Source organism: Parasteatoda tepidariorum, chromosome 6 (genome assembly GCF_043381705.1).
Source record: "Parasteatoda tepidariorum isolate YZ-2023 chromosome 6, CAS_Ptep_4.0, whole genome shotgun sequence".
NCBI classification, from domain to species: domain Eukaryota; kingdom Metazoa; phylum Arthropoda; class Arachnida; order Araneae; family Theridiidae; genus Parasteatoda; species Parasteatoda tepidariorum.
The window spans coordinates 70,361,910-70,374,310 of NC_092209.1; the positions used below are offsets into that span (position 1 = coordinate 70,361,910).

General features: G+C 29.3%; 4 protein-coding genes across 4 annotated transcripts in view; all 4 read left to right on the plus strand.

The window, feature by feature from the left end:
* Positions 1–6,858, plus strand: part of LOC122271861 (serine/threonine-protein phosphatase 6 regulatory ankyrin repeat subunit B-like) — a 32,488-nt gene extending 25,630 nt beyond the window's left edge. Inside the window, exon 2 of the mRNA XM_071181833.1 lies at positions 10–6,858. Coding sequence (XP_071037934.1) covers positions 10–2,409 — 2,400 coding nt within the window. The 3' untranslated portion in view covers positions 2,410–6,858. The remainder of the gene's footprint in view (positions 1–9) is intronic.
* The window catches only part of LOC139424817 (uncharacterized), a 204,252-nt gene that overhangs the window by 185,260 nt on the left and 6,591 nt on the right, over positions 1–12,401 (plus strand). The window lies entirely within an intron of this gene.
* On the plus strand, positions 2,549–2,902 carry LOC139425840 (uncharacterized). The gene has a single exon (XM_071181834.1). It carries the CDS (start codon positions 2,549–2,551, stop codon positions 2,900–2,902), a length of 354 nt encoding a protein of 117 aa, XP_071037935.1.
* The window catches only part of LOC122268276 (uncharacterized), a 38,856-nt gene continuing 38,447 nt past the window's right edge, over positions 11,993–12,401 (plus strand). The window contains exon 1 of the mRNA XM_043054503.2: positions 11,993–12,217. The gene's annotated coding sequence lies outside the window, so the exon portion shown is untranslated. The remainder of the gene's footprint in view (positions 12,218–12,401) is intronic.

The window sequence follows — 12,401 nt, forward strand, 5'->3', positions numbered from 1 at the left end:
TTGTGTAATATTCAGAAATTTAGCATCAAAGAGAACTTTGAGCTTTACGCCAACAAACTACTAGACAAAGTGCTACAGTCCATCTCCGATAAAAATAAAGAATTTACAGGAATACCATTACAAACAAAGATGCTGATTGAAGCTTTTCAAGAAAAAATTAAAACTTTTTATGATCAGTTCAACAAAAACGAATCAAATATATCCATAAAACTAGATCTTATGAACTTATATAGAGCCTTTGTTGAAAGTAAGTACAAAAGGCATCTTTTAGAAAAACAGATATTGAATCTATCGAAATCAGGTCCAGAGTATGACACGTTATTCGCATCCTTCGAGAAAAAATATTCCTTGTTAGCATTGTGTATACTTTTCCATGAAGAAGATTTAAATCAGTTTTTGATAGAAGAAGAATTGGAGACGATAAAATTACTCAAGAGACAGATACAAGAAGGTAAAGAAAATTCAGGTTTCATTAGTCATATTGTTGCTGCCAAACCAATATTCATTCACTTCAGTTTTGCTGAATATTTTGCTGCACATTTTTACTCGAAGAACATAAAAAGAAAAGAAGTAACTAAATTTTTTTGCCATCAGGTTTATGGAAAAGAACATAACTTAACTAGGATCTTTTTCGATCAAATGGTAACTGCCGATAAGTATACCTGTAAGATGCACATTGCAGTTTTAAACAATGATATAGAAAAAGTAAAGCAATTATTATCAAATGCAGAGAAAGCAAAAGATTTCGTTAATGCTGCAGATAAAGTAGGAAGAACAGCACTGCACTTAGCTGCTGCATATGGAAATTTTTATATGGTTAAGACTTTGTTGAATCACGAATTTAGAGCAGATGCTGAGGATCAACTACTTGGTTGGAGGCCTTTAAGATATGCAGATAAAGACGGTCATTGGGAAACTGTTGAATTACTCCTTAGAAAGGGTGCGAATGCTTGTGACATTTGTGAAGCAATAAAAAGCCTTGAAACTTATGATGCTGAGAAACCAAAAAAGATTTTATTACACGAGGCGGCGCAAACAGGTTTAGTAGATCTTTTAGAGGCTCTGATAGAAAGTAAAATAAATATGATTAATGTTGTTGATGAAAGAGGGTGGTCTCCTCTTCATTATGCTGCATATGAAAAAGTTGCCAATCTTTTAATAAAACGAGGAGCCGATATTGAAGCCAAAGATATGTATGGAGAAGCACCTTTGCACTGGGCTGTGAGGCAAGAAAATATTGGGGTTGTCGAGCTTCTAATAAAAGAAGGTGCTGATGTTGAAGCTAAAGGTTATCATAATGAAACTCCCCTATTTTCAGCTAGAAGCAAGAAAGTTTTCGAACTTTTAATTGCCAAAGGCGCTAATATAAATGCTAAAAATAGCAAAGGCTATACACCTCTTCACAGTGCTCTTATGAATGAAAGGGATGAGGTTACCGAGCTTTTAATAAGAGAAGGTGCTGATGTTGAAGCTAAAGGTTATCATAATGAAACTCCCCTATTTACATCTAAAAGTAAGAAAGCATTCGAACTTTTAATTACAAAAGGCGCTGATATAAATGCTAAAAGTAGTGAAGGTTATACACCTCTGCACTGCGCTGTTATGAAGGGAAGGGATGAGATTGTCGAGCTTTTAATAAAACAAGGTGCGGATGTTGAAGCTAAATGTCATCATAATGAAACTCCCCTATTTTCAGCTAGAAGCAAGAAAGTTTTCGAACTTTTAATTGCAAAAGGCGCTAATATAAATGCTAAAAGTAGCGAAGGTTATACACCTCTGCACAGAGCTCTTATGAATGAAAGGGATGAGGTTGTCGAACTTTTAATAAAAGAAGGTGCGGATGTTGAAGCTAAATGTCATCATGATGAAACTCCTCTATTTTCAGCTGGAAGCAAGAAAGCATTCGAACATTTAATTGCAAAAGGCGCTAATATAAACGCTAAAAGTAGCGAAGGTTATACACCTCTGCATAATGCTCTTATGAAAAGAAGGGATGAGGTTGTCGACCTTTTAGTAAAAGAAGGCGCTGATTTTGAAGCTAAAGATTACCGTGATGAAACACCTTTGTTTAAAGCTAGTACCAAGAAAATGTTTGAGCTCTTAATTGAAAAAGGCGCTAATATAAATGCTAGAAATAATATAGGTAAAACACTTCTGCACAGTGCTGTTCTGAGCGAAGAGGACGAGATTGTCGAGCTTTTATTAAAAAAGGGAGCTGATGTTGAAGCCAAAGATTGCTTTGGTTCAACTCCTCTATTTGCAGCTAGAAGTAAGAAAGTATTTGAACTTTTAACTGCAAAGGGTGCTAATATAAACGTTAAATGTAGCAATGGGCTTACGCTTCTGCATTACGCTCTTTTGATCGATAATGAAGAAGTTTCCGAGCTTTTAATCAAAAAACGGCGCTGATGTTGATGCTAAAGGTCCTGATGATGTAACACCTTTGTTTGTCGCTGGAAGCAAAAAAATTTCCGAGCTTTTAATTGCTAATGGCGCCAACATAAATGCTAAAAGTCGGAATGGTTTTACACCTCTGCACGCTGCTGTTATGAATGAAGAGTATGAGGTTGCCGATTTTTTAATAAAAGAAGGCGTTGATGTTGATGCCAAAGATTCTCATGATGAAACGCCGCTGTTTTTAGCTGGTAGTAAGAAGGTATTCGAGCTTTTAGTTGCAAGAGGCGCTGATATAAATGCTAAAAGTAGTGAAGGATATACACCTATGCACACAGCTGTTATAAACAATAAGGAGGAGGTTGTTGAGCTTTTAATAAAGGAAGGTGCTAATGTCAGTGCTAAAGATAACTTTGGTAGAACACCTCTATCTTATGCTAATAGTAAGACTGTACTCGAGTTCTTAATTGCAAATGGTGTAGATAAAGTTCCGGGTATACACCTCTAAATTGGGCTCCCATGAATAAAACGCATGAAATTGTCATGCCTTCTATAAGAAAGGACGTTCAAGTTGAAGATCAAAATAGGTAGAATGATACAACAAAGCAAATATCTGCAAATATATGGTTCCCAGGGGGAAATTGTTTTATACTTCATAAGAACATATTCCCCTTAAACTCATTCCACAGCTGTGAAGGCCAGAAACGAAAACATTAAGGGGATTACTCGAGGAGTTGATGTGGGAATTAAATTTTCTACACTTGTTTATCTATCTTAATTTCTATCGATTTAAACAGATCTCGATAATGTTAACAATTACATCTTCTGCACAACTATAGATAAGATTCTTCATTTTCTCTTTTATTTGACTTTCTATTGATAAATTAATGAATTAGAACAAATTAAAGACATGCCATCAAATTCTCTGTGACAGTGCCTTGGGAAATAAGAAAACTGTAATGCTTTTGATTTCTTTAGGATTTAATTTTGAATGTTTAATTAACTTTGACCATTCTACTCAAACTTTGCAGTTATTAAAGGTTTTAAGAAAGCTGTTTATTTTTTCATAACTTTGTTACTCTTAAATGCTTAGATCAAAGCACGTCTCTACACCATAAAACTACTGATAGAATTAACCGCATTTTGGAACATTTCATGTCATATTTGTAATAATAATTTTTGTAATATTGTAATAGACGGAAACTGAACTGGAAATTTAATAGACATGCTATGCAATGCACGTTAAAAGATAGCAATACTCCTTAGTTTAATTTTGGTATGTTTTTAAACTGTGTTAACTTTTTCTGAGTCTAAATGCTGCTAACTGACCAACAAATGAATAACTACATTCATTATTTTTTCAAACTCTTTTCTTTAATAATTGGATTGCTTTCACGTTGTAGTAAACCCCCTAGACACATATTAGCATTGACTTACGACATTTCAAAGCACAAGTTATGTATGAGAAATAAATGAATAATTCAGACCAACTGATTAAAATAATCATCAGTAAAATTTTTAATTTAAATATAATTTAATTGTAGAAGTGCGTCAGATGTTGAGGATGAGTAATGTCTCAAATTAAATTTTTTCTAACCATAGAAATAAAAATCATACATCAAAATACATTAAATTATTTGGATATCTTTTCTTCTAGAAGCAATAAAGATTTTTTTTTCAATTCTAACATAGTATTAGGAACAACTAACTCTATAATAGCAATCAAACTTAAAATTAAAAATTTTTTATTCTTTCAATTTTGATTTTGAGGGAAAAAATTTTTTTTTTTCAGTTTCGATTGTGTGAAGAAAAAAAAATTTTTTTCTTTCAGTTTTTAAAGTGCGGAAGAGATACTTTTTTTTGATCAGTTTTGAGCGAAAGGAAAAAATTCATTTATTTGATATATTTAGTTTTGAGTTTATGTATTTTATTTCTTCCTTTTGAAATTGTTGATATTAAACACAGTGCGAAGTAAAATACACCTCTTTTGTACGATAGGGACGTGATAGAATGATTGGGACAGTCTATTTGCACACAATTCGTCTTTTTTTTTCTATTACTGTACTTAAATCATGATTTTAATAAAAAAAGGATAGCAACACAACCTTTCTTGTACATCAATATGACTTTAATAACGCAGAAAAGGTTTTTATAGTCAACTGCCATCTAAATTTGGTCTCCACTTTTGCTTATATTAAAAAAAAGTTTTCTCAGGGATAACCACCATTACTATATAAATTTGACACTTTTGAAAAATTTAAATAAAAAATATATACACATATACAATAATTAAGCTAAACAATATTTACGCGATGAAAAAATAAACACAAAATTAAAATTAATGAGAAACTTTGGAAAAGACGGGACTGAAGTTATCAAACCTGTTTGCTTTATAAAGGTGATGAATGTTAAGGCCTGTTTAGACGATCCAATTTCTTGGACAGAGATTGATTGATATTGATGGAAACTTGTTTTGCTTTGAGCTTGGATCGTGTAAACAAGCATCCAAGAACTTGGTCCAACTTCTTGGACGATAGTAGAGCATGTTCTACTTTCCATCCAAGTTTTTTCTCCCTTAACCAATCAGCGTCTTAGGTTTTGTGACGTCAACAAGCAGGCAGAAAATTATGTCATTTTGTTGTGGGTTTTTATATATTTTAGTCCAAATAAATTGATCTGTTGAGGTTTATTTGTGTTATTAGGATTTTATTTGAATTTATTTAGTAATTTTAAACTTATGTAAGTATTATTTTATAATGTTGAATATGGGCAATGCGCATGCGCAAGTTTTTCTTTCAACGAATCAGCGACATTCAAGAACTTGGATAGTGTCAACGAATCATCCAATTTCTTGGACAGAGAAATCCGTCCAATTTCTCGGATTCAAGAAATTGGATCGTGTAAACAGGCCTTTACGCTTTCAAATTTCAGCATTCCACTGGCTTACATACAGTTAGTTCTTCCTTTCTCGGAAAAGATTTGTTGGAATTCGATATTGCTTTGCTTTTCCTTGCTGAATTATAACTTACAAGCCCCGATATTTATATTCTTTTTTGCTTCACTTTTGACTACGAGTTTAAAAACATGTATTAAGGACTCTGATTACAAAGCAGTGTAACAATGTTCTACGAATTAAACATTTTTTGTGCATTCATATGTGAATATTGTTCGATGTCAGCAAAACAAAAAGCATTGAAAATCTACATTTTTTTCTGCAATAAATTAATACTATAAAATGTTTTAAATAGAAGAAAAGAACTTCGAATAGAACAGAAAATATGAAACAGAATCAAATATTAAATATTTTGGAGTAGAATTTTTTTTAAAGAAAAATATGTTTTAAATATTTAATTTTCAAATGAACAATAATAGCTTAACTTGCCTTCAAAAATTAAATCGAAACATTTGCTTGATATTTCAATTTATTTCGTTTCACATGACGCAGAGTAATTATCAATCACTAATATGTAATTTTTAAAGAAAATAATGTAGTCTTTTAATATTAAAAAACATCAATGCTTTTACTTTTAAAATAATTTTTTTTTTTTTAAAATTTAATCAAATGTTTCTTTACTTCAAGTTTTTCATTCGTCAAAGACAATTTGAAAAACTATGAGATTTAAGTTAATAATTAAATTAGCGAAGCAAAATCGCGCTTCTCCACATTCTTCAAAGAATCAAATTATTTTAATTCCCTTGGATATTAGAAGAATGTAAAAATTGTGATTTATTTTTAAATGATATTTGCCTTTCCAAAAATCTTTGCAGAATTTAAATTGATTCGACTCTAATTAAGTTAAGTGATTCTGCAACAAGTTTCAATTAAAAATACTACTTAACACATCAGCACTCAATTGAAAAAAAAACATATTAAAATATCCATATTGAAAATATTCACATTAAAAAATAACAAAACACAAAAATTATAGAGTTGCTTCCAGATAATAAAGATCTGCTCAAATTCAGATGCTTTTACCTTGAAACGAAGAACTAAACAATAGATTCTGTTTTTTCATGTTGATATTCTTTCATGTTAATACAATATTCATGATGTTATTATTTATGTATAATGTTATTATTTGAGTATAATGTAATTATTTATCTATAATGTTATTATTTATGTATGATGTTATTGTTTATGAATATTACTATTATTTATGTATAATGTTATTATTTATGTATGCTGTTATTATTTATGTGTAATGTTATTATTCATGTTTTTTATCCAAGTTTTTATTAAATATGATCTTGTTGCTATTATGCTTCAAATTTTCGAACAGAAGTTCTTTAAGTTTCAATCAACGCAAGATTTTAATGAAATACAAATTCTGTAGAAAAAAAAGTACAAAAGAAACCAGTGTAAGTTGACCATTAATGATTCATTACTGTATTGGTGATATTAGATAGTTGGTTGAATTGTAGAGAGGGATGAGACATTTTTTTTAAATAAAACTTTATACATTATTTCCTTTTTATGTGTGAAATATAATTCAGATATTAAATATTACCAATAAAGATATAGATAAATATGATAATTAATTTTTTAACATGCCTTCATTGTTTTATTCACAATTATCTAGAGGAAATGAAATTAATTATTGAATATATTCAATTTGCTGCATAAATGTGATATTAAATAGATTAGTTTAAAAATTAGATCTGCATAATTTGTTGTTATACCTACCATTAAAGGGGTAAATCGAAACTAATTTCATTAAATTAATGCTTAGACGTATGAAGAGTTTAGTGGGACAACCGTGCACGTGACATTTTCAGAGTCGCTATAATAAAGGCAAGAAAAAAAAGTGATATCCTATTTATATTATTATCGAGTTTTCAGCCGGCGAGGCTTTTAATTATTTGTTTTATTTCATTTACCAGTACTAATTTAAAATGAAAAACATGCAAGCATACTCAAAACGTATGTAGATTAGTAATGTTAAAATTAAAGGGAAAGCAGAAACATTTCTGATGCATCAAATTTACTTATATTCAAGCAACCACTTAGTATATTACTTTCAGCAATTAATAAATATCCCTAAAAATGTCAATTATCTACTTCTACACTGTAAAAAATTCCGAATTAAATTACGGTTAAAAATACCTGCAGTCAGATTGCCGGTACTGTTTACAATAAAATCCCATTTTCACGGAGTTTACGGAACAAAAAATTTGATATACCGTAATTTTTACAGTGATAATAACCGTAAATTCACTGAATCACTCTATTTAAATAAATATAACTGTAAAAATTACGGTATAATATTTCAGGGTAAAAATGGATTTTACGGATAATGCACACAAAGTGCCGGTCCGGAATTTGATCCATAATTTTTTACAGTGTACCACCAAACTCTTTATATATGATAATATTAAGATCCGGCTGCATATAAACTCTCTTTACACACATAGTATCCCCAAGAGATTTTGAGAGCGTTGATTGGCTTTCTCGGCATTGCATTCTGTTACGTCTTTTTGTAGCTCCTCCCCAATAACATTTCTCTGTAGTTTGTTCCCAAAATGTAAATCAATCATAAATCAGTTCCAGTATATTTCTCATACTCATTTTAAGACAAATGTTTAAGTTTTGTTCAAAAAATTAAATACCGTCATTAATTGTAATATTTTTTAATATTAATGCTATGAATTTTAGGTAAATACAAGATAAACAATCATGCCTTCGTGAAACATCAAATTAGTATAATTATAATTATTAAACATAAATTAAAGTTTTATCAGCTAACTTTATATAATATATATAAGAATTGATTAATATTCAAATTGAATAGCATTATGAATATCCCTATGCACTTAGAAATTAAAATCTCTTACTTAAATTTATTAGTATGATTGCAGAACCACTAAGTTAAATTTGAATTTATTATATGAGATTTTAAAATTGATATAAATAAATGTATATAAATAAATTTTTGAAACTATATTTGATTATTTGAAAAAGATTTTATCGTATCTTAGAGGAAAATTTCTAAAGTGTTAAAAAAAATATAATTGTTAGACAGCGGATTATATGCACTAAAAACGGACAAAATATGCACTAAAAAACTGGAATATATGCTCTTAAAACTAGAAATATGCATTTAAAATAGAAATTAAAAGTTCAACTTATTTAAATACTATTACTTACTTTTTCCAACAAACACAGCTAAAGCATTTTTTTGTTAAAAGGAAGAAAATCAAAATATTTCTTACTTGAATCTACACATTTCTGAAGAAAAAGCCTAAATCTGAAGTATGATAAATGAGAGAAGAAAAATCATCACATTTTCCGGAAAGATTTTATTAAACTGAATAATTTTTGTTGCAATTCACAACTAAGTGTTTTACCAAATTTTCAAGGGTGAATTGATGTCGTCGGTCATCAAAGATCATTTTGAAAGCAGAAAATGACCTCTCCACGTCAACCAATGTTATTGGACAAAACTTGTAATATTTCGTACTCATTGGTTTTACTTGCTCTGGAATCTGGAAGAGCATTGATGCACTGTTGAATTTTTTCAATTTCGGATATGGCCTCAGCCAGGGGAAGACCTCGTGTTTCGAGCTTTGTTATTGCTCCACTTAAGAAAGAAAAGTGAGTGTCAATTATGGCCAAGTCCTTCTGCAAAGAGATATCCTGTAGTAATTCCTTTGTGACATAAACTGAAGAAGCACAGGAACTGTCAATTGCATCTACAACTGACTTTATTGCATCAAAATTATTAGCGTAAAAACGTGCAGCTTCAATCCATGTACCCCACCTAGTTATCACAGGCTGTGGAGGTAAGGGCAAATTAGGATACATTTCTTTACACAATTTTATGCGCACAGGTGCCTTGTGAAAAACTTTCTTGATACTGGAAATTAAATCATTCACAGAGGAGAATACTTCTCCAACAGTCTCAGCCAGTCTGTGAACAGCATGAGCCAAACATGTAATATGAAGCATTCTGGGATAAAAAATTTCCAGTGCTGTTGCAAACTTGACCATATACGGAGCGGCATCACTGACAAAAATCAAAACATCTTCAGAACCATCTCTATCAGGTCATAATAATCTGATAGAATCATTGACAAAATTATTACTAATTATAATTCAGCAAAAAAATTTCAGAATATTTATAATTAATAAAATTTATTTTCTAGCAAGTATCATATAACAAGTTTATAAAGTACAATAATCTGATTTCCTTGTTAATTTTTTGTTCAACTTCAATTTTATAGATATTATTGCTTGACAATCAGAATTGTTTGAAAAACTTCTTTTACATTTCTCCTGCGGCACTTTCTTAAACGCACTGTGGTGACAAACAAATAATTTTCTGCAATGAAATAATAAAAAAATATTTACAGTCCAATAGATATGTACTAGAATTAAAAGATGGAATTTTTTGTTAATTTATTCTTTCATTACTCATGGTATTAGTTTAATGGACAATTCATAATCATTAACTTTTATTTTTATGGGAATTATGCAATCAAAATTAATGAAATAAGCATCTTAAAAGACAACTGCTTGACTTCTTAGATGTCAATTGATAGCTTTTCGGTATTATAAAACATTTAACAAATGTAAAAAAAAAAAAAAAAAAAAAAAAAAAAAAAAAAAACATTAAAATTAAGTTATAAATAGGTAGGCATAATGCAGATCTTTTAGTTGTAATTTATAATAATAGATGACGCCACTAATAAATCCTAAATTTAAAATTTTATAATTTAATTTTAGTAATCCACAAGAAATAAATAAAATATTAATTTAATTCGATGAACATTAAATTAATTAAATAAATATCAAGTGAAAACTATTCAGTTTTCATTTTAAGTGAGTATAAGAATTAAGCAAGGCAATTAAACTCCGATTTCAATGTTATTCAATAAATCAGAGGGATATTAGCTTCATAAGAGTTCATGTATGTTATAATCATAAATTTAGAAAAAAGCAATTCTCCCATAAAAAATAAAAACAAAATTCTTCTTAAATAACTACTAACTAGTTACTTACCTACAAACAAATCTTTGTCCATGAGGTTCGGAAGTTCTAGAATTCCTTTTCGTATTGGTAAGTTCTCTAAATTGCATTACCCACTTATTGCAATCGTTTAAATTTAGAACATTGCTTCTAAGGGTCATGGTATTTGAGGAAATATATTCTACTTCATTTTTAAATGAAGAAGGCAGTTTCTCTGTTTTAGAAACTGACATTTCAAGTTTGTACACAAAAGCTGGAGTATAGAAATCGCTCTATGATGAAAATAACAAGCACGGCAGAATGAAATAGCCATACGTCACAGATGGCGTTGCCGAGAAAGCCAATCAGCGCTCTCAAAATCTCTTGGGGATACTATGTGTGTGAAGAGAGTTTGTGCGACCCGGCTTAATAAGCTATTACAGTATGATTTGATCCAGAATATTTCGCATTCTATGTTATTAGACATACACAATTCTACTTTGTCTAACTATTGAAACATCAATTGCGAATAATCTGTTTAGTTATGAATTCAGTTGTCTAGTTTTTCCGAAGTGATTTAAACTATTCTTTTAAAGCGATAGATAACAAATTATGGAACTCAAATGTTCAGAAACTGTCTAAGTATTTAATATGAAAGAAAAATTTAGTTAGATTAAATTAAATGAATTTAATCTTTAACCAAACATAAATTCGTTCATGATATTTTTCTTTGGACATTTTGCAATACTAATCTTTCTGACTGTATTTTAAGTGCTTGAATTGATTCGCATTTTGAGTTGATTAATTAGTGGTACTTCATTGTATCTAGAATTTAAATTTAAAAAAATTTCTTTTTCAGTCCTGTCTTAAATGTGTAGAGTACCTAAACACAGTATCTAAAAGCGTTATATTTTGAGTTTAGACATCGAGAACGGTTCTAGAAGTCCATCTATATACCTTGGTTTGTGCTTTATTCATGTTGGTTCGCTTTATTGTTACGTTGAACAAAGTATACCCTACACTGTAAACAATTCCAGAAAAATTACGATATAAAGTACTAGCACTTTTAGTGCCTCCTCCCTAAAATTCATTTTACCGTAAATTTCTTTATATCGTAAAATTCATTTGTACAGTAATATTTATTTGATTAAAGTTATTCAATGATTTTACGGTTTTATGATGATGATTTTATGATTTTGAATTATAACTGTAAAATTTACTGTATATCAGAATTTTGTTCAGTAATATATCCTAGTAAAATGTATTTTACGTTAAAGAGCACCAGCACCTTTTTAACGCAATTTGACCCGAATTTTTTGAAGTGTAAGCTCATTTGTGTCATAAAAATTATAGAACAAAGATGCTGCAATTAGTCATAAATATATGCATAGTTTGTAGTTGACTATAAAACAATTAAAGCAGAAAAAATATTTATTTGAAGAAAATATAATTTTCTGTTTCTTGTTTTCATTTTAAAATTTTTCGGTAAGATTTTGATTAAGCTACTTGAGTAAGTCAAAATAAAATTAGTCAAAATAAATTGATAAAAAGAATACTATAGAAACCGAAAAGATAAATTTATCTGATAAATGTATAATATATTTTAAAATCGTATAATTTTTGTTTTAATTTTGTGACTTTAATATCTCTATGGAAACAAGCAGACCGTTATCTGATTTGGTATAGTTATCAGCCTTTAACCTTTCTTTGTCTTTATCTTATCGAACATTAAGCATTCCATTCTATAATTGTTTGATTGATTGTCCACACGTATTAAAAAAAATATCTTACCTAAGCTGTTAAGGGTGTCAGATACTATTTTATGTTTTATATTCTGCTCGCATCTTACAGACACAGATCTAGTTTAACATCATCCAGGTATAAAAATTAAATTTCGTATTTCATTATAATCAGTACCTTTTCAAAAATACTTCATTAAGAAGTATATTTTGGATATTTTTAATCTGAAAATTGAGATTAATGATATCATTGTCTCATTTTCTTTATTAAGAAATGTGTAGTTACAAAATGGTACATAGAAATAAACAAAAAAAATTTAAAT